A 23,538-nucleotide genomic window follows, 5' to 3' on the forward strand; every position below is an offset into this window, starting at 1 on the left:
CATGTGCTTGAATAGCAAATGAAATGCAGTAAAATACAAACACTCCTGCAGCACTCTAAAATCCCTCCCAAAAGATATTATGGCACTTATGAGAAAAAGATTCATATTTTTCTGTTAAGCAAAACATGATATAGAATATTGTTTCTGCCCATCACTACTATCCATAATGTCACAGGCTTCCATGAGACACCATACTATCTGAGAACCATTTGCCAAGCCCAAACGCTAAGAAAATTTTAGGTTAGGAAATCTATGTGGTTTATTATCTTTTAAGTAGAAGTCTAAATACTTCCACAAAACACACTTCCAAGTCCTTATTAAAAGCAGCAAAATAAGTCAGGTTACCTCATGACAATATAAGATGACTGCTAAGTAATACAGAAGCATTTGTAAAACAGAAAAAAATAGCTTGGTGTAACAATTTGGCATGAAGTGTGTTCAGCCCAATACTACGATACAAATAAAATTTCAATACATTTATTGAAACGCCATCACATATTTAGCACCACTTTTGGGAAGAAAACACAACAAAAACCCCCCTCTTCAGGTACTGTGATACCTCTCTAGACAAATCTATTGTGCCTTTACCTAGAAAGCTCCTTCTCTTGTCGCTGAAGTTCAGACGTAAGCAAAGTATTTTCCTTTCTTAGTGTAACACATTCAGCTTCCAGAGCACTCCACTCTGCCTTCAACTTTTCAAGTTCACCTGCAATTAATAAAATTTAATTGAATTGAGTAAAATTATTTCATGACTGCTTCAAGTATCACCAGCTAATAAATGGAAGAAAAGCTGGTATTAGTCATAAATCTGAAATATACTTGATTATAATCATGTCACATGAATTCTCTCACAAGCACCTATAAAACATTACAATACCTTTTACTGTTATGAAGTTTGTGAGTCAACAACAAGCTAGTGTTGGCTCTTTTTTTATGCAAGCTTTTTCTAAGGCACAAAGGAGAAAACAGCCTGTTTAGAGGTCTACTCTAGTATTTTAGAAACAGTGACAGAAAAGTATTTGAAGAATTTCCCAGACTTCAAAATAGCAAACAACTAGAATCACTAGATACCATGCCTCTGCTACAAGGAACAGAATGTTTAAAGCAGTAACTAATGGTGAAAATGAGACCTTTGAAATAAGTCAGCCTCTGGTAAAATAGACAAAAATTAATGTTACACAAGTCTTAATAATACAGAGACTGGAGTATGAACAGGAAAAAGACTTCTCTGACAACTTCACAAAGATTAACTGATTCAGAATTTAAAGCATATTTTACATACGCCAGTTTCTCTGTGGCATGTACAAAGTTTCAGCATAAGCTTTTGAACTCTATTAGCAGGTTCATCAAGCCCTGAAGCTATAGGCCTGGAGTAGTGGCTCTCAACCAGTCTTCACGAGACATGGGTGCATTACAGGTAAAGTGAAACACAAACAAGCCTAAAGCAAGCCCTATACTGGCTCAGCACAACATATTTTTATATCTCTACATCATGCATCTAGAATAAAGCTTTAATTTTAAATTTGTTTCAACATTTTTATGTTAAAAATGAGATGGTATCAACAGTTTTAAGCCATAAGATACAGTTATTTGTCTCGAGTGAAGCTTTGTTAAAAAAATTAAAAGGTCAGAAGCTACCCATTTATGGACTTAACTTATACAGAAGTAACATAAGCCCTTCTGGAAATCTGTGGCAGTGTCAAATTCCCTCAAACAGTACAAGTTTTCCATCTTTTCTAAGTGGAATTATACTTGGTCTACTCTTGATATCAAAGGGTATCTAAATAGTAGTTGTCAATTTTGCCAAAATAGGCTTAATGCAGTATAGAAAACAGCTTTTGTAACACTACAAGCCTTAATACACATATATAAATACACACATTGTGTGTATATGCAGACATAGTAAATGACTACAGACACACAGACAAATAGTGATTTGAGTAACTGACATTCATCAGAGTGAGAAAGATGCTGCTGTTAGCATTGGTCTGTGACATCCTTTTAAACAAGTACCTTTTAAGCGAGTAGCCTCTTCCCTCTGCTGATCCTCACACTGCTGGCATCTCAGCTGAAAACTGGCTTGCAGACTGACAATTTCTTTTTCATAATCTGAGGCATCTTTCCGCCACCGTTCAAGTTCCACTCGCACTGTTTGCAGCTCATCTTGCAATGCAGAAATATCTGTATCTCGTTCTGATGCTGCCTTTTCTGCTACTTGTTGAAGTGACAGAATCTCATTTTGAGCACTGACTAGTTCATTTCGAGTGCTTGAAATTTCATTCTCCTTTTCCTCCCGAAGATTCTCAATATCTTCCTGTAACCTTCGCAACTGAGCTGGAAAGCATACACTAATGTTAATACTTTTAAAAACTGTATTTACAGAAAATCTAAAAAAACACAACTCCCTTTCTCAACTTGATGTTTTATAGAAGTAAAGAATCCTAATGCAATTGAAAAAGATATTAATCTTGTCAAATGCTGTACCCTTAAAGAGACAAGTATCTGGGGTCATGTATTACAGAGTCAAAAGAAACAAGAATTGTGGTTGGACAACACTTTGTTAGACAGGATTGTGTTATATGTGTGATACTAAAGCAACACTCCAAAATCTGAAACCAAGATTTAGATCCAACATCACTGTAAGTAAACCAGGTATTATAGAACAAGGACATTGGAGGGTTCAGGGACAAGAGGAAAAGCAAGAAAGCTTCTGTGATAAGCCACACATTTGTAAAGCTACATTGGAAACGTTTGCTTGTTCAGCGGTTAACGTGCAATGTCTATAAATATTCGAGGCACAGAGTCTAATTTCTACTCCAGTCTCAACATGTAGTAAAGGAAATAAAAATTATTTCTTTGCAAAAAGCATTTTTCCAAGTGCAGAATTAATTTTGAGTTGAAAGGGACAGTTGCACCGAATATACTGAAGTGTAAGAAGTCCTTTAGCATTTACAGTTTACTGTAAATATGCAGCAGTCACATGCACACTAGGCTATTTTATATTTCTGCATGAAGCTAACCTTATAAATTACTCCCATTCAAAACTCTTTCATTATTAAACTCATCCCTTCTCTGAGCACAACTATTTTTCATAAGCACACATGCAAACAGAATCCAGTGCAAACAATTGAAAGAAAAAAAGCACAGAGAAAAGGGAAGTATGAAAGAAAGAAGTGCAAAATTACAGTTAAAACCCTGAATGATGGAAGTGTTTAATTTGCTCAGTGTTTTTGTTTTGCTTTTTAAAGAACACATATCAGAATTCACATGTATTTAATTTATTTTTAACTTGGAAAAAAGCAACTGAATTGCTCTGAGAAGAAAAGTGCTAAGTTCTTAACATCACTTGAAAACCTAACATAAGATATTGTAGAGGATCAGAATTACACATTTAAAGTTACATGGTTCAGAAGCAAAGGGAAAAAAGCAGACATCAGAAAGCATGGGGAAAGTGACCGAGGCTGAGTAACCTTCATAGATTACTTGTATTTATTTTTGTTCTCTCAAACCATTACCGAAGATGATACGGAGAATGTGAGTGAGTATTGCTGTAAACTGATACAGCATAAAACTACTCAAGAGACACCTGCACTTTCATGACAACTACACATGATGTTTTTCAGTAGCTACATATACAGTAATATAGGTAGAATTCATATATAGGTACAATCTAGAAACTCTCCTGTTAGCTGATGTACAGTGAAGAAAAATGCAATTTTTTCTTCCCCTCCTCTAAACAGGCTCCAGCAAGACATTTAGCTCGTGAGATAAACTAAACAACCTATGAGTTAGCCAATTCCACACTCTGTAAGAAAAAGACAGTATGGGAAAAAAATTATAGACAACAGTAAGATTTCACAGCAATTCTGTATAAATGAAACAGTGTATCTGTTCCAGAACAAAGACATTTGCAGCATGACAGGGTTTTAAATATGTGAGCAACATGAAGTTTACTAAACCTCACGTGCTTGGTAATAGTTTCTACAGGCTTACACTAACAGAATAACAAACAAAGTAGTAGATGAGAACAACCTGACAGTAATACAACACAACACACTACACATTAACAATTGCCTTACATTAGGAGCCTTGAACCTACCAAACCCCATATGCTAGGAAACCGCATGTTACACCAGGAATCACACAATTGCTAACACAGCAGGTGTCCATTAATGAGCAAATGAATGATTCTTTTCAAACCATATCCCTCTGATATTTTCTTTATCAAGCCAAGCTAAATTCCTGCTTCTCGGTAATGGCAGTATGTCAAAGAAATTTGTTTTTTGCTTATGCCTGCATTGTTGATGAACAATTCTCCTATTAAATGTTCAGGTGTGAAAACAAGCATGGTATAACTGAAAATCCAAACACATACAAGCCACATAAAGTTTGGTGGAGTTATAGAAATAACTTACACAGGATAATTACTACCAAGGATATTAGAATGGTTTCTGAAGCACTGGATATAATTTGAAAGTGCAGTAATGGAAGTTTTCTTTCTAACATCTCTTATTTAAGCCATTACCTCATCTAAACTGAACACTTAACTGTTTTTTTTTAATAAGTAATAACAAGTTACATTTATTTCCTTGCTTCACCTATCTGTTCATCTAAAGAACTTCACACGTAGAGACAGGATTCTCAGTTGTTTCTGTGGCACCTTCTCTTCTCTATGGCAAACATACAAAACCATGTAGCACTGGCTGGCCTAAAACATTGATTCCATGGAAATACTTCACGAAATGTTACTGCATGAAGCTGCCAGGATTTTTTTCTCCACTACAGTTGACAGAGGCTGCCAAGCGAGAATCCTGACATCCTGACAACTCTTCCCCAAGTTGAGGCTGGGGACACACCCTAAAAGTCTGGGAAGCAGCAAGCATACAACAAACATCAGAATCTTCTGAACTACAATTGAGAGAGAAGAGGAGGAAACGTTAGCAAGACCTCACTTGAGAACGGTTCAGGAAACAAAAAAGTACTGAACTGACAAGAGGCACCTTGCAGTTGAGTTTGGCTCTGTCAAGCTTCTGATTCTTTTTTTCTGAGAGGGAAAAAGAGAGATATCTTTCTTCTGCATAGAAGTAACTATCAACTAATTTCTAACTTTTGCTACAGCATTTTTTACTTGGAGAATTTTCATTAGCAGGATAAGATTCAAAATTAAATTGCTCCTCTTGTTCGGAAGAGTATTATGTAAGATCCTCTTTCTTACAGAAGCAATGGCAGAAAACGTAAATATTTTTTGCTGACATTCACATAAAACAGTGCTATTATATAAGCTTCTCAGTGTAATTGGTGTATGTCAAGTACCACATTCCACAAACTACTGCCTATAATCTGCTAAAGCTATTTTGATTTCCTAAGAATGCGAGGACTGTCAGTCCATCTGCCTGTCTGCTCATCTGCCTTCCAACCATTTTTTGGTCTAAACCAAATGATATGTTGACAAAGATCCCAACATAAGGAGCTCCTGCAAGTTTCATAACAATCAATGGCTGAGTAAATGTTCAAACTAATGCTTCCTCTAAGGAAGTCATAGTATAACTTACTGATTTTAAGGCTAGACAGCCTCTTGACCAGCGAGCTCACTCGCATGCACAGGCTAACAAGTTAACATGATACAGATTACATGACACAGAAGTTATGTAAATCATGGGATTCCATTCTGCTATAATTATTTTGGGCTGAAAAGAGCATGACTGGTCATACTGTTTTTTCCAAAAATCACAGACTGTACGTCTGTTGCTGAAATTTTACTGCATGCTCTGAGGTTGGATGTAGATCCGGATTAAAAATTTCTTTAAGAGGATCCTACCAATGAAGTGACCAATGAGCACAAAAGAGACTAAACCTTCTGAATGCTCTGAAGATAAAATAGTCACAGTAAGAATCCCTGGATGATTCAAAGCTGAGAAAGACAGAAGAGAGAGGAAGGAGAAGAGGTATCTGTTGCAGATCATATCTTTTGCATTTTCCAAGTTATGAGTAGAACCGTAGGAATTGACAGGAAATATTTCACAATAAAATTCAAAGATATGGTGAAAGAAATCAGATTTAAAACATACTAACAAAGGAAAATGTTAATTGAGTGTGCTTATGATGCCATGGAAACATCCAAAGCTGTATTTTTTTCCCTAAAGAGTAGGGTGAAAAAAAAATTCCTACCTTGCAGAACATTTATTTGCTTGTTAGATTCTTCAACTTGCACTCGATATGCTTTTCTCTCTTCTTCCAATAGCGCTATAAATGAAAGTGAAAGTGTGCCCAAATGTTTGTTAGTAAGATGTATTTCAGCTGTGTAATTAATTTTAGTCACAACTTCCCCTTAACTGAAAAGTTTAAAACAATCATATTTCAGTAAGTTATCAGAGCTAGTAACTGTGTAAGTAGTTTAATAAAAAGTTAATATTAAGACACCATTCCATTATTCTGGTAGTATCACAATTAATTCAAAATCAATATAATCTGTTGCCTGATCCAAAAACTCCATGTGTGCTAAATGCAAACTGGTGTGGAAGGAAAAAAGAAAAAAAGCTGTAAATATACCCCATAAAGAACACTGAACAATATGCAGTTAAACTGGACTATACTATTACCTGCCAAAAACAACCCACGGTTGCTGAAGATAATGATACAGCTACGTATCCGATAGGATGATCTAAACAAAGAACCACCACTGAACACATTATGTGCATTATCTCACTGAAATATAGATTAATCAATATCTGTAGATTAATATATTCTATAAGGATGAAATATATGGAGTTCAAGTATGTCTTCAGTACTATGAAAAGATGTTCATTTATCTTGAACCAAGAAGTCAGAGCTCAGTTGCACTATATATAGTTTAGAAAAGAATCAAAACTTTCAGACATTCTGTGCAGATATAAATGGTATGAAATACATTTATCTAAGAGACAGTCAGCAAAACTGGACCCCCTTTTAAGACTACCTGATAAATACAATTTTAATGGATACCCTACACAACCAAGTTGATCTGGGTCTCACCTTGAAGTTCAAAGCATTTTTGTTTACTTGTCCTAGCTAGCTCTTGGGCTTCAATCAGCTCCTTGTGCAGCTGCTGAATTTCTTGCTTAGCCTCAGTCTCTGATTGTGCACCCTGCAATTCATCTGATAAAAGAACATTTTCTTTAAATCATAAACCTGTACAACAGTTTAATTTGCACTGCCATGTGATGACTGATGAATTTTTATTCAAATCATCCAAAGTTAGTTAAACTCAAAATTGGATTAGGTAAATATTAGCAAAAATATTAATATACTTTTTAAAGGAGGAAAACATAGGCAAACTGAAACATTCATTACATATAACATGCAGTATAAAACAAAATAACAAACAAGAATTAGAGAGCTTTTAAAAACACCGTATAGACTGGCAAGGATTCCTGCACTGACAAACATGAAGGAACAACACGCGTAAGACAATCCTTGACTGTGTTTACAACTGGTCTATTTTTAAAAGGAAGGTACTCTAACCCTCTCTCCTAGCACACACTTATCAGCAATGACCCTGCATCCCCCACATCCCAAGCCCACCCTCCCACTGCCCTGCTCCTAGCAGCACGTACCAGCCCTGGCAGGCAGCATACCAGCACACGTACAGACCCAGCCTTGTACTGAGGCTGGTTAATGCCAGTCAGCTGCAAGAGATTATGCAAAGAATTGCTATTAAGTGGTTTGCTACTGCCAATCGGCTTGTTACTATGCTAGGCTTAGCCTCCCCCTCTTCCTCTGTGGACTGCAACTACAAGGAAAGGAAAAATCTAGGGAAATTTTATAAAACAAAATCAAGAAAATGAAAAGTCCATCCTCCTTATTTCATTCAGTGGCCTAGTAAATACTAAGCTAAATTCTGCCCTTAAAATTCTTTTCACTATGTCTTAAAATATTAGGTATGTCTTTAACACAATCAGATATCTACATGTGTTATTTAAACTCTAAAAAAATACCCCAAAACAGTTGCTTTTCCCCACAAGTTTTGTATTAGCTAAAATGCATGTTAAATACCTCTTGGGCTTATAAGAGATGACTTGAAGTCACAGACAAATCAAATACTTCTAAAACTGAGGTTTTGGGGGACATTTAAAAGAGAAAAATAAATATTTGTTACTAATAGTAGTGTCCTCTCAGGGACACGCACTAGAAACTAGATGCAGTAATGAAGAGGAAGACAACAGTCTAGCCTGCAGGCATCTGCAATGCCAGGAACTGGATCCAGGAAACTCATCGGCTAAATTTTCCTTAAGTAGCATCCGTGAGAAAACAGATGTTTCAATAGGCACACAAACAGCACCAATAACCTGTATAGGTAGAAGGCGAAAACTTTATATAAAGTCTGTTAGGTGAGAAAGGTAAAGGAGGGAAATCAGTGAAAGAAGTCCAGCTGTGCATCATGGGAGAGGGAGAACAAAAAGGTAGATGGTGTTACACAGCTAACTGGTTAATGAACAGCTATCACTATAGACCATAGGGATTTAAGATAAAGGCACCCTGCTTAGACAACCCCAAAAGACAAATTATTTTGGTTGTCCGGACCTTTCATTACTAAAAAAAAAATAAATACAAGCTATAGTTTAGTTTGTCATTATACTTTTGAGATTCATATTTGACTGTATGTCACCAATAAAGTAACTACAGATTTTTTTCTGTTTTCTTCATTAAAAAATTGTTTCTTCATTAAAAAAATGCTAAAGTATTCATACTGCATCTCTCTAAGAAAAGAGGCTATGTTTTTTCTATTCTCACAGTAATGAATTGGTGGGATCGAGTAGAGCTGAGGACACACGTCTGCTTTTCAGAACAAAATTATGAGAGCAGAAAGAACAAAGAGGACTACCTATTTCATCCAAACACTTTATTTTATCATTTATTAGAGTTCCAAATCCAAGTTTCTCTTTACTGAACATGTTTTGTTCTTAGCTTCTCATGGATAAAGACTTGAGGCAATTAGTCTTCCAACCCTCCTTAATGAGACAGTTCAGAAGAAATGGATGAGGAAGTTGACAAATTATGCTCAAACCATGCCTGATAAAGCAGCAGTGTCCCGAATCCAACAATAGACACCTTAAATGAACTTTCTGGTGGACAGTATTTTCCAGTCAATGAAAGCAGGCATCATAAGAGATAATACTGCTTCAAAGGAGATGAGGAATGCAACTCATGGGACAACGTAATCAGTTTAGCAAAAGCACAATCAAGGTAAACACTCTTTCCTACTCAAATGCAATAGGGGAATTTCCATATGCCTGACACGCTTCTAAATCAAAAGCCAAGAAATACAAGCATGAGAATGTAACAGCTTTTCAAGTCTTATCCAAACTGAAAATTTCTTTAATGTCTTTTAGTTCAAAGCAAATATAATTCTTGTGCTAACTAGTTTTGAAAAAAATTCTGTAGTAAGTAGGATTGCTCTATTTATAAATAATAAAACTACTAAATATCATCAGGCTTAGAATTAGTTCCCTCAAGAAGCAAATTCACATCACAATAACCTGGTTTGAGAACCAATGTAAAAGGCTGTAATCAAAAAAGTATTTGAGCAATTTCCAGAAGTATTCAGCATTAGACTAACTGTTCACAGAGAAGTCTAAGCAATTCTACCATTAATTAAAAAGATGCCAAAAAACCCCCACCTCAAACAAGTCAAATACAACAGTTTGAAAACCCTCATGCATTTATTCTAGCTCACAGAAAATTTTAATCTGTGATCAGATTGTTTGCCATGGTACAAGAACTGTTCTTAATTAACACCACTCTGTCTCCCACACACACAATGAGGCTTCCCTTAACATCAACTCCACTGGTAGATTTTAAATTGTTAAAAAAAGTAGCATGACCTGTACAAATCATTCTCAAAGCACATGAAAATTTCTCCTCCTTCAATCTAGCTCAAGAAAAGGAGTCTAACCCATGGGTCAGTTTTGGGGAAAAATGACCATTTCCAAATCATTAAGAATATGATGGTGTGTGAAGGAATATTTTGGAATTTCGGGATCTATAAAATAAAATTTCAATAAAACCAGAATAAAAACAAAGCTCAGATTAAATTAACATTTACAAACAAAAAGATATTAACAGAGCTCTGCTTACATGTTTGCCTTTACACTTCTGTTTTGATAACAAGAGATGATATAGAACAACACATAGGCTACGGTCTTAACTGATCCCTTATCTGTATGTGCCTGGCCTGTGGAAGCAACTTCATGAGCAGGCTGGTATTTCTCCAAGTCTCATAGTAGTTCACTTGCAGAATTTTGCAGGATTTCTCAGGTTACACAGATGACTATTTTCAGAGTACTCAGGTGAAGTCAGATAAACAATTAAAACTTCAGATTTTCTTCAGCTTCATAACATCCACGTAAAGGAAACTGTATCATTTATTTGAAATAAAGTGTCTGGCTATTGCAACATAAAGCAATGGTTCCTAAACTTTCTGAATCAGTAGACATTGCTGATTTTAACAATTTCTTATGTAAACTACCACTATTCAGCAAACCCTCAACTGAAAACCCTCATTAAGATTCCATGAATCAGTCTTGTAGTTACTATGAAAATATAATGAAGTTGATAAGAACAAGATTACTAACCTTCCAATGACATTTATTGCTTCTTTCCATCTGTTTAACATTTATCCATTTTTAACTTTGCAATAAGTAGTCACAAACAGCCTGTCTAAATACAATTGTCCAGGGAATTGTTATTAGTGGCTAATGAAGTCGTTTACCTCATGGGGAAAAAAAAGCAGTTCTGATCTGTTACAGCTTTTCCCCTTCCCCTCTCTGCCAGATTCTGACTTGTAGAAAGTTGAAACAAATCCTGAATGCACTCAGAATTTACTGATGGAAAATACACTTGGAGGAAACTACAGCAGTTAAAAGTCTCATCATTTTCTTGTTCCATTAATTTGTTTTGTAAATTCCAACAGTTAAACAAAAAGGAACACTGCCTTTTCCAGCAGTCATTTCCGCATTCCAAACAGCGGCCAGATCAGAAATGTTCTCACTCTTCCTTAATTATATGACAAATCCACTTGAAAGTCTTTCTGTGGCAAATAAGATCCTTTTTAGGGCAAAGTCAAGCATATGAAGTAGCTCTCTGACAAAACCTCAAACAAAACTGCGGGTTTATAGGCTCTTCATAAAAATTACAAGGGCAAATGATTCATTGTACAGATATTTTTTTAATGGCTTCATGAGAACAAAATAGGAATGCCCATAGATAGCCTCAAGAGAAAGAAAATTATTCCAATTATTTCGGTTAATTGCAATATGCAATTCAATAGCAAAGCAGTCTATGTAAATAGGTATTTTTTTACTTATTCCCTTAAAAGTTCAGTAACAGTTATGGTTTAAATCTTCAACTGAGTAAAGACAGATGAAGCAATGAAAACATCCACATTAGGAAAAGACTGCTTCCATGTTACTACAGAAAACTTGATTTTAGTCCTTTTAGAGTTCACTAAACCCTTCCTGTTAGTTTAATATACCCTAGACAGAGAAAGTATAACTACACCTGACCCTTGCCATGACACGAGACTGTTCTAATCCAGGAAGCAGCATGCTCACAGCAGCCTTATCTTGGCCTTGGGCTGTTAAACAAACCTTTCTGAAAGAACTTAGGAAGACTTCACTTGCATGTAAGGAGAATTCAGGAATCAGAGGTTTTCAGCCTGAGGGGTCCATGGACTACTTTTAATGGGTCTGCAGAAGATAACTAAGAAATCCAGCCAATTAGGAGTAGTCTTCAGTTGGCTATCTTAAAATTATAAGAATTATAATTAAAATAATTTTGACATGAGCTGAATTAAGTTTCTCTGTTGTACTGTTTAAATACAAAGGGTTGCTCTGTCTATGAATTCTGGCATGTGACAATGCTCACAGGAAACAAACTCCTTAATGTGTATCCCATTCTGGACTTAAAAGTTCTGATACTTAATGAACATCATGCTTTTCAACTGAATTTTTTTTTTTTTTTTCAAATAAAACTTGCTGCCAACCCCAAATTTATTACCAAAAATAAGACAACCATAATCACTACAAACAACATTAACAGATTCTACCTTCTAACATAAGAAGTCACTGAATATACTTGTTACAAATTGCAGATCAAAACCCAAATGGAACATGCTCAGTATCTCAAACACTCCTTTTTAAACTGATATTCACTGGAAAATATCAAATTCAAGTTTAGTTTCACTGTTTAGAAACATATAATATATATAATTCTTGGAAATCCTGCTGTCATAGAATTAGAGAAGTGTAAACAATTACAGAAAAAAGTTCTTTTACAGGTCTCCTACATATTATTATAGTTTCATGTCTTCCTGAACTATGCAGAACTGACATTCTTTTTACTTGTGATCCCAACATAAGCATCATTTTACAGATCTTACCAAATGTCTAGTTGTACATAAAGCATAAAATAATTTTCAGTACACTAAATGTAATTATTAATACCCCACAAATTTTTCAGCTTGCTAATCAAGTTTTAAGTACATGCCTTCAGTGCAAATAGCAGTAAAAAACTTAATTTATAGCTATGAAGCTCAAAGCTAAAGCTCAGCAATCATCTAAATACAGTTACAACAGGAAAGTCAGATCTTGGTTGTGTTAATCAAAAACATATTTTAGGTTTTCTTTTTAACCCAGCTGGTGCAAACTAACAGAAGCATTTCTGACAGTGGTGGAAACTATACAAGTAAATTTTTGTAATGCTAAAAACATGTCAGTGATGAAAGAATCCCTCCTTCCCACAGCTATTAGCCCTAACTTAAGTGTATGCTGAAACTATTTCTCAACTCTATTTGAAGTTATAACATGTAAATTCCTAGAACAGTGTTGGTGAGTTCAGAAACTAGCTTTATGCACAAATTATTTCCATACTAACATTCAGAAGTATATTTTTATATCACATTGCCCAAAGGAATCATTATTGATATTTAAATGCAACTCTTCCATACTACCATGACTAAAACATTTCAATTTCAGCACTCCACTTGAATGCACATTTGATAAAAACCAAGCAGACAAAAAGATACATATATACACACACACACAGAGTTTATGCATCTAAAGTTGCAAAAGTTAATTTGTTTACCTTTTAGAAGAGCTACTTTAGCAATAGGTTCATTTAGATCTTGGTCATCCATTTGGGCATCTAAAAAAAACACCCAACACCTTTCAGAAAGCAGGCAGACTGCAGATGGTTTTCATATATGCATTCTTTAAGTGAAGACAAGCTTTTAAGTTCTTCCAGCTTTACAACAGTTAATTAAGATATCACAAATAGGCAATACTGCTCTAAGCTCGTATCTGGCTCTGCATAACACACACCTTCTCTGCTCTTTTAGAAAATGCTAATTACGTAATTCAAGTTAAATAGATGTTACAGAAACCTCAGTTAAACGCTTACCTGTAGTGTCGTCGCTGCTTTTCTCCTTGCTTGGACTAAGAGTATCCGACAAATCAGATTCTTTAACTCTTGCTTGATTCTCTGTTAGAGACAAGGAAAATCAACGACAATCAGTAAATGCTTTGTTCAATCTCTTAATCATAATTTCTTCTATACATCTATTTAACTACTGCCAATAGAAAACAGCTTATTTGAAAAAACACTTAAAAACCTGGTGGTTGCTTATTTCTTTTTAAGTCTGGGCTAAAATGGATTCAGCATCACTAAAGTCATTAATCTAGCCTAGCATCTAACAGGGGATGCAACTGCCTCATGCACAGCTTGAACTTTTGTTAAAGCTGTATTCTTGCCAGTTGGAACTCTGTGCAAAAGCCGATTCAATGAGGGAACAAATAAGAAAACAAAACTAGAACAATGCAGACACTGTAACAAGTCAGAAAGAAACTGCTGTTAAGAATAAAACTGTGCTTCAGTATTTTGGACAAATAAAATAGCAGCAACAAGTCTTGTATATATTGTACTGTTAAAAAGAAGCATGGTATGAACTAGTAAAGGATGACAGCAATATAAATTAATAAACTATTTTCTAGAATGTTTCCATTCAAATTGTATAAAGAGAAGGCAGTCTATGTCCTTTCCACCAAAAAATACCTGTATGAAATATCTGTTCATACACAATTCACCACATTATTACATTATACATGTAGCTTAAAGCCACACAGTTGTTTGTTTGGGTTTTTTTCAATTGTTGGTTTTTTACCAGTTCTAGATTTTTAATGAAGACCAGATACTTTCAAAAGGTGAGGGGACATAATTATACTAGTGCATCCTGTTCCCACACAGAATTATCCCTGACTCAGAGTCTAAACACTTTATGAGGCTTATCTTGGGTTTTTTTTTAAACCTAACCATTTTAATTTAGTTCTGATGGGTCTGTTAAAGAAAAGTACATCATCACTGGTGTGGGCAAACCCAGTTAAGTCTGTCAGCAAGAAACTATGTCACCAACACGCAGGTGAGGTTACACATAATGAAGTCTTTCTTGGCTGACTATGCAGAGCCTTGGTTTGACAGCATCGCTGCCCACCCACAGATTAATAGAGGTTTCCTCCAAGTCTCAAGTCCCAGGTAGAGAGATACATATAAAAAGGCATCATTACAACATTCCCAGTATACAGACTTTACTTTTTCCATTCAGGCAGAAAAGCACAGCAAACAAATAATTTCTTCACATATAGATACTCTAGATGCAACAAAAACGTACCAAGACACGGCAAGAAATATGCACAGCAATAAATAAATCGTGTTATAGCAATAGGGCTAGTATATGAAAATATGTAAAAAAACAAAGGAGTAATTGTTTTTTCAAATAGTAAGAACAAACAGAACTAAACACCCCCAAAACAAAAGAAGTGGAAACTGAAGACAGCCTGTGCACCTACATGGGGAAATTAGCAAGATGACAAAACACAGACACGTTAATAGGAAAAAATTTTTTTCTTCATCTAACATGAAAAGTTTTCTATTTCTCTGTGCCAGAATAACATCCATACATGAAACAGAGGGCAGCAAGTACAAACAAAGCAGCTGATCAAATGCCAGGCTCTTCCTAGCCTAATGCAACTGAAATCACTGGAGAAGGGGGAAGCACCCACAAACTTAAAGCACATTAGGGGTTTGCACCTGGCAGCTATTCCAAACATCTCTCTCATGACTTCAGCAGACTTCAAAGCTCATAAATAACTGGAGTAGTTATAAACTTGATGTTTGGGGGTGGTTCTTTGCTAAAAGAAAAAGGGTATTTCCCCATTTTTAGGAATAAGGTTTTTAATTAATATCTAAAGATGTTATGACACAAAGCATTTTACATGGATCATATGGAATCAAGCTCACAAGATTGCTATTAAAACTGTAATAACTACTTAACCAAGTAATACATTCTTTTTAAAGTATTGAGAAAAGTATATCCTAAAAGCCTCACCCATGTTGTTTGTATTAGTGGCCAATCCAGAAGCACTAAGCTGAGCAATAGCTGTATCCAACTAACTTTACCGTATCTGGTCATACATGGAAACACAGCTTTCTCGCTCTGTGCAAAATGGGACGAACAATGCAAGTTTCAACCGCCAAATTCATTCTCTCTTCCTCCACCTCCCTCTCATACTCCCTCCCACCCACTCTCGGGTACACCAGCTACTTCCTCCCTCCTATCCTCCTCCCCCTGAAACAAGGAACAATATTAGGCACCAGAGGAAAGATGCATTAGTGTCTACATCTGGAACAGCAGAAGTCAAAAAGAGCAATGATTTAGAAAGCTGCTTCCTATTCTGGAATCAGAGTCATAAGCACAAAACTCTTTCCTGTACTATATTATTTCACAGCAGTTGTCCCTATTTCCCATAATGGAACTGAGCTGAATAAATATAGCCAAAATGATGAAGTATATTAAAATGTGTTGACATCATACTTACTTGATGAGTTAGAATATATTAACAAACACTAAAAATAGCTTACGGCTTTGCAAGATAACTGACATGCAAGTGTTACATTACAGTTATTGTATGCATTCTTTTGCCAAATATGGCATGTTGTCTATAGCTTACATACAGAAACAAATTAAAGGTGCAATTTCATACATTAGAGTAAGACAAGATAAACTGAAAAGTCTCTAAAATACCAGAACTTTTAACAGGCTAACATTCATTCAACATAACACTCTGCAGAAGGACAGAGGGTAAAGAAATGAGTTAGTATGCCTAGACATTAACAAAAAGCTACAGAAGTAGAGTCAGTCTACAAGTCCAAACAATCTTACATTATTAGACACATAGGAAATATTTATATACACACTTTATAACATTCCTGATTTTGGCACTGCAAGATAAGGATGACTGTTCCTTGACAAGATAAATATTTTCTAATTAGCTTCTTGTATTTTACGTGTTTTATACAGAAGAGAAAAGAGTTAGAGATAAACAGATATATTTTACTTGGAAAAGGCACATTTAGGAGGTTAACAGCTATTTTAAAGTTATAAGGGTGTAAGTTAGAAAAAAGTCAAATTAAGATACACTTTTATTTAAAACTTAAAATGAGACCAAACATTATTTCTATTTAGTCCTATAATAAAAAGAAAAACCTGTTTGAAATTTATGCACTAAAGATTAATAATTTTTGTAAATTGATTTAATATTTTAATTTTTTCCAAAAGTGTACATTCAAGTAAGAATTCCATCAAAACTGAGACTAGCATCTTCAAAAATTGTTTCTTTTAAATCTTTTTACCCTACAATAGTATTTGGAGCAGAGTTCAGTAAACAATATACCTTCCCTTTATTGATTTTTTTTTCTTGAGTGAGTATTCAACAAAAACTGCTAGTTTAAGACAGAACATGCACTGAAGTGACATAAAAAACATGCTTCAAAAACAGTTAAATAATCCAGAAGTCTAACCTTTCAAAAGCTTTGTTTCTTCCACTTTGGTTAGATGTCCTTCATCTATGATCTTGTCTGCCAAACAAAATAAGTGTTACTTTCCAAGCTCAAATTAAGCAAGCTTTTCCCTGCACGCATCTACGTAGACTACATTCCATGACCAAATTAAAAGCTGATAATATTACTTCCTACTCAGGCTTGAACAAAAACTTTATTCTGGCATGGAATAATGAAACAGAGCACACAAGCCTACTGGAACTTTGTGATAAAATGCATAATTCTTTCTTCTGCAATTTAGTAGCTTGCATTATTAATGCTTCAGTTCACTAATGAGAAGTTAGGAAAATTTTTATGAACTTTTTAAAATCTAACTGGGAGCAATAAATAATTAATACATTTCTCAAGTTATAGTTCTCAAAAAAGGAATTCTAAGAGCTGGTTGCCTGAAATAGACATGAACTTGTTACAGCAGAAATCTAGAAATACACCACAGTAAACCAGCAATTGAGAAGCCACCTCCACATCACAACTGCTTTAACAGTGCCTACAAAAGGTACACATAAATAGCCTTTCTTAGCTTAAAACTTTCAGAGAGCTGCACAGAATTCCAAAAAATTGTGCATGCATCACATTCAGGTTCACAAAAACAAAAGGTTACATATAGCATTGACAGGGAAGTCTATTCATATACATCAGGTCATAAAAACCTAAAACACGGAATTTGAGACTAGATTGCTAACTTCGTCCTAACTCCAGCTAGGACACACAAAGCCAAACAGTAAGACCAAGGGAAGAACAGGTCTGGATTAATCAGACACTAAAAGAACTATTGAACCATTAATTAATTAATTTCCTTTTTTGAGGAGATTTTATTGTTTCAAATTCCTTAAGAACCGGCTAGTGATGCCAACATGCAAAATTATTGAGGGTCACATATCTTACAGATCACATCATCAATTTCTATGCAGTGGATCTTGCAATTTAGACAATGTTGAAAGCTATTAACACCCACTGAAACACCAGGCTTGAAGCTGCCTCTGCCTCTACTCTGCTGGATCCCTGACAGTCAGGCAGGGAACTGAGTTTGCTCGTTACCCCATGTGCTATTAACAAGTTACTGAGACAGAGAAGACTGATGAACAGCACATACAGGGGAGTTCAGATTAAGGAAGCTGAATGACAGTAAATACTTTTCAAATTTTTAATTAAAAAAATAGCAAGCTTCAGTCAGCATTTCCAGCTTCAAGTAGCTCTGAAGATTAAGAAGTCTCTGTACTCCTCTGATGGCATGTTGCTGTAACCATGACAATCTAAGGACAGAGGCAGGACAACATTTGTGGGGAGGTATCTTTCTCAACCTTAGATAATAGACAAGCTTTGAGACAAAAAATCCCCGAGGTCTGAAGAAGGGTGTGCATGGCCAAAAGCTTACCCTGTCCCCCTCCCTCCCCCACAGACAGACAAACCAGTCTAAAGAGATAATCCCTCTATCTATACTTTTATCTACAAATATTGTCATGCATTGCTATAACATTTTATAAATATCGCTTCAGAAATACACTGAACAGCACACTGGATTTTCAGGATTGGCTTCAGGACTTAAGCAACTGTAGGAGATCACTCATCATCCAAGTTCAGATCAGTCTCGAGTTCCTCAGAGCTGGAGAGTCACTGCGCCTAGACTGGGGAAGGCACTGCGGAGGGAATCAAGTTACTGCAGCCACAAGTGAAGAGTTACTGAGTGATATTATGAGGCCTCTTCCATTAAAAAAAAAAAAAACCTAAACAAAAGTCTTCATATGTGATTATTGCAGGACTCAGTTGAGGCTGAAAGTGGAGTGGGGAGGAAGGCAGCAAGAAAGCAGCTGAGAAATTCTGCCTGTGTCTGAAAAAATTAGCTGAATGCAAAAACCATACGCTCAAAGTAGCTATCAACTGCTTGATCTGAAGGGGTAACACCTCAACTATGCTGGACTGTTAGCTGAAAATAGGCTTCTATAATCAGTTTACAGAAGAAAACTTAGCCCTGCGAATTGATGGATCTTGGGAGTTTTCACAGTTCAGTAGCTGTTAAAACCAGAATAATTATAGTACAAAAAGAAACTAGTCTTCTGGACCCAGATGTTTTTCCAAACTGAAACTTTTGCAGCAGCTCTTCTACACTTTTAAGAATTCTCAATTCCTATGGCTAAAAAAACCTGCATTTTTTTTTTCTTTTCCATGGTGGCTTACTGTTTTCTAACATCCATTAAAGATTTCAACATTTGTACAAAAGTTTTCTTCCTGATGCTATTTCTTCAGCAAAGAACTTCAGTAGTAACATCCAAGTCCCCTTGCCCAGTGTGACCCAAAGCTGGTACAGCCAGTACTTGTCACTTGGTGGCTGACAACTCTAACTTACAAAACAAGCATTCCATATTTTAAAAATGCTAGCATTAGTATATTTTAAAGCCAACAAAACCCAGTTTATTTCAGCATGCCTCTGTATATTTCAATAAGAAACAGAAAATTAGATGTAGATGGCATTAAACTACATAGAATCTTATTCTGCACTGTTACCACTCTAGTCACCAAAAATAGCAGAAATCAGACAACAATCAGAAAGTAGAAGCAGAAATACCTGTATCTTTAAAAATTCCCTTTTCAGATCTCTGCATCTTTCCATATTACTATTTCAGAAAACTTCATAAACTTGATTTTTTGTTTTTTAATAAGTCAATCCACATTTTCCCTGAATCAAGATGTGAATTTCTGGCTACCAAAATATAAATTAGGGTGAGGATCCTAGCTTTAATTTCTGGCACAAATAATTTTTATCTTTCATGCTATCCAGTCACTACTTAACAGAAAGCAGAGTTACTGATACATATCTTAAATTATTTTTACTGACACAATCTGCTCTGAAGTTAAGATTTTGGTTCATCTTTAAGACAATTTTTTTTTTTTCTGATGAACGTAAACTTGGCTCTCAACATACAAATTTCAAGCCATCTGAAAAAAAGTGATACTAAGCAGTTTTAACTTTACTTGTCACCTGCAGGTCATAAATTCATGGAAAAGTTCAAAATAGCCATTTGATCCATCCAAAAACTAATCAATTTTAGGTAAGGTAAGTTTTTAAAAAATCAAAAACTTAGTAAAAAGGCAAAAAAATTATTTGCATTTAAAATTTTAAATGCAAAAATCACAAAATGAGGAAAAAAATAAGGACGCAAATAAAGAAGAGTTAGATTGGAGCAAAAGATAGGAAGCTAGCAGGGCACCAAATCTCTCTTTCGTCTATACATCATCACCATTTTTGGTAATAACTCATATAATGTAGTAATCAAAAAGAAGCAACATGACTTTTGCTGTTGGTGTCACTGGTTTTCACCAGTGATTACTAAAAAAAGGTTATGAAATGAGCAACAAGTGAACTGAATGCAATGATCAGAAAGTAACAGACTTCCCAGATCATTCAGAGTAAGATTTCATAACATTCTACAGATGTTGTAGATCAGGACAGGTTACTGGATGATATTGTGAGCCATATTCTGCTTAAAAAAATAAAAATAAGAAATATGTTTATGAACCTACAGAAGCCAGACCTTACAAACAATGCTACCTAAGTTAAGCATTCAAGCTGCATTGCACCTAAGATTTTAGTGTCCTGTTGCTTCTCCCCCACCAAAAAAATTCTACCTTTAGTACCTTGAGAGGTCTTGATTGCTCTTAACTAATAAGCACTTTCAATTGCCTTATACCTCTGCAGCCACTGTTTGTATAAAATACTACATTGTTTAATCATCTAATTTTCCTTCTTGTGCTATCTTACATACTCCACTTCCTTGACTCAGGCTGGTTTTCCTCACTTCTCTGCTTCTGCATTCCCAATTTAAGTGCTTCTTCCCCAGAACCATGGAGATGCACACTGTCCCCACTCCACCAACACAATTCAGAACCTCCTCTTCTAGACAAACTGTACAGTTGTTTCAATTCCCCATTCCTTTTAGATTTGTGATATGGTTTGCAGATCCTATAGTTTGAACTCCTCTGCTTCTATTACAAAACAGCAAACCCTACGTAGCACAATTTCAATGAGTGACTCCTATTTCTGGGATTTTTACTGTATTATTATTTCTTAAAATAATGAACCTGCTCCATTCCTAGTATCTAAACCTCTGGGCAAAAAAAGCATAGTATCATATGATGAACTTTCTCATTATTGCCAATCTTTACGATATTTATGATACACTTCAGTATTTGCTGCATGTCTCAAAACTCTAGTTCTTGGCGATCTCTGGAACCATAATTTTTCCCCCCACTAGTTCCCAACCCTCACCACTGCAGAGAGCAAAGAGCAGGAGTAGGACTGGAGGGTAGAACTTACATCCAAAGTTAAAATAATAGATCCTGCATTTTACAGTTTAACCTCATGATTTTGTGGGGCCTGACTAAACATATTTGAATTTGGGAAAGGCAAACTTTCAGTCCAGGGATAAATACATGAGCTGCTGACTTGGAATCTTTTTTGTTCTTGATCAGAGAGTAAACACTACTGCAAAAAAATGCAGAATACTGAACCCTTTGAACTCATAGTCATTCTTTTAAAAATGAGACAATCGAGGTCTTACAGCATCTATAGCTTTCATTCTCTCAAGAAAGGGGAGGCATAAGTAAATTGATCTTTATTTTACTCTCTTATCACTACTTCAGTTAGAATTTTTTACTAGATCCTGATGGTCACTTTTAGTTCTCAGTAGTGACAAGACTGGTCACATTTAGCTTGCAGAAGTGATACTAATACACATTGTTAAAACAGGTTAAGCTAATATCTAAACAGTGCAAACAGGCAACCAATTTGTATTTGAACATCACTCAGTGTGCTCTTCATTTTCACTTGACAAAAAGTATTTTACTCAAACATTTAACCTCAGTTCATTTTAATGTACTGAATAAAGAGGATTCATACAAGATCTTCGCAAAATTTAAAATTAAACTTCAGCCTGACAGAAGACAGCTATCAGTCATTCACTTTTAAAAATAAACATTTTTCAAGTAAATAGTTTAAATTTTCTTAGACAAATATTGGCAGTATCTTGTCATTCAGTTTTCAGCACTGCAGTCCATAACCCAAGGAGTTAAGTCAAACAAGTCTGTTACACTTCCCTATTGAAATTTAAAAGGGAAAAGAAGAGTGCAATGGGCATAATGTCAAAAAAAGACACTGTATTATTTCTGCTTATAAATATTTCTTCTGCTCAACTTTAGATACATAATTTCTGTTAACTCTTAAGTCAAAAAATAATTCTTTATGCTACTAAGGAGTGCTCATTGAAGCTTAATAGCATTTTTCTCTCTTCATCCTAATGATATTTGTTTCACTGGACAAAAAGTATTAATATTTTCAGTTTTTCTTTCATCATAGATATGCAGACTGCACCATTTCATTACTCATTTTCAAAAGCCATTTGCTTTGAAGAAGATGTTTCTCATTCAAGAAGAACACATCTTTCTAAAGATTGGTACTGCATATCTATGTTTGATTTTTCTTAAAAAATCTCATAGATTTCCACATAAAAATTAGGGTTTTGTTTTCCTTTTTGTTCTTTGTAATAACTAATTTGAAGAATGTGTAAGACCTTTAATTATCAGATAAATTCTAGATATGTGAAATGAAGAAAGGCATCACTACCTTATCTCTGTCCTAGTGCTGCCTGTGATGTTTGCTCAAACTGACAGTGTTAGGCTTCCAACTTCTTGAAAAATTACACTCAGTTTTAGATATCATGTGGCAACATTACCACCCTTTTACTGGTCAGAGGACAATAACGAATTAACTGCTAAGAAGAGACAATGTGATCATCGCTTTGCAAGAGCAAAGATATCCTCTTACTACTACAGGCATCTGCTTAATATCACAATGCCACAATTCTATGCTTAGAAAATTTCTGCTACTACAGAACTCTTAAATAGTAGTGACAAATTCTGTTTTTTATCCACCTTTTCTGGGTTTTTTTTGTTGTTTTTAAAGCAAATGTGATGAACACTCTTGTACTCACTCTGACATTCTATGAACTGATGAATAAAAGTGCAGTCCCCTCCACTCTTTGAAAGAAAGTGCTCTAGTAAAGAAAGAAACACTTAAGTTTACATCTTCTTATCATTTTCAAATTGATGCAACAAAGAATTTGAAAAGTATATTAACAATATTTGTAATTGTGTATTTACAGTGAACTTTTGAGATCTGAGTTAATATGCATTTAGACAAGACGTAATTGAAATGATGTCTGAGTGGTATTAGAAAATAGATTACTCTTTTGAACTGATCAGAAGAAAGAAGTACTTTAACTGCATTCTCAAAGGGTACTTTTAAATATTAAAATCTAATAGCAGTTCTTAAGCATAATAAAAAGCCCCTTACCTCAATAGAAACTATTTTAAAAAAACACCTTTATTTAACAAAATTTAGCAAGAACCAATCATTAAAAGGCCAAACATTCTGCATTTGGCATTTGCTGTATTGCTCTTTCAGGTTAGGTGGTGACAAATGACTTCCACTAAATTTCCACTGAGAGCTTCATATTTTTGGTAAAAAAATTAATACACATAAGTGATATTTAAAATCACAATAAATTTAGAATACATAAGATGATACACTACTGAAACATGCAATTCCATAGCACTGAT

The 23,538-nt window shown here is 35.1% G+C and overlaps 1 protein-coding gene across 33 annotated transcripts in view; it reads right to left on the reverse strand.

Annotated features, from left to right (window-relative positions):
- The window catches only part of SLMAP (sarcolemma associated protein), a 91,700-nt gene that overhangs the window by 12,769 nt on the left and 55,393 nt on the right, over positions 1-23,538 (reverse strand). For 10 of the 33 annotated variants that reach the window (XM_074836160.1, XM_074836155.1, XM_074836156.1 and 7 more), the window contains 8 exons: positions 22,911-22,973; positions 16,888-16,944; positions 13,435-13,515; positions 13,120-13,179; positions 7,012-7,134; positions 6,169-6,243; positions 2,014-2,334; positions 589-706 (listed from right to left, as the gene is read on the reverse strand). In XM_074836160.1, the coding sequence (XP_074692261.1) occupies positions 589-706; positions 2,014-2,334; positions 6,169-6,243; positions 7,012-7,134; positions 13,120-13,179; positions 13,435-13,515; positions 16,888-16,944; positions 22,911-22,973 (898 nt within the window). Of the gene's footprint in view, positions 1-588; positions 707-2,013; positions 2,335-6,168; positions 6,244-7,011; positions 7,135-7,592; positions 7,627-13,119; positions 13,180-13,434; positions 13,516-13,645; positions 13,667-14,343; positions 14,364-15,415; positions 15,526-16,887; positions 16,945-22,910; positions 22,974-23,538 lie in introns of those variants that run through there. The other 23 variants (XM_074836167.1, XM_074836161.1, XM_074836175.1 and 20 more) reach the window with 9 other exon arrangements.

Source organism: Strix aluco, chromosome 11 (assembly GCF_031877795.1).
Source record: "Strix aluco isolate bStrAlu1 chromosome 11, bStrAlu1.hap1, whole genome shotgun sequence".
NCBI lineage: Eukaryota > Metazoa > Chordata > Aves > Strigiformes > Strigidae > Strix > Strix aluco.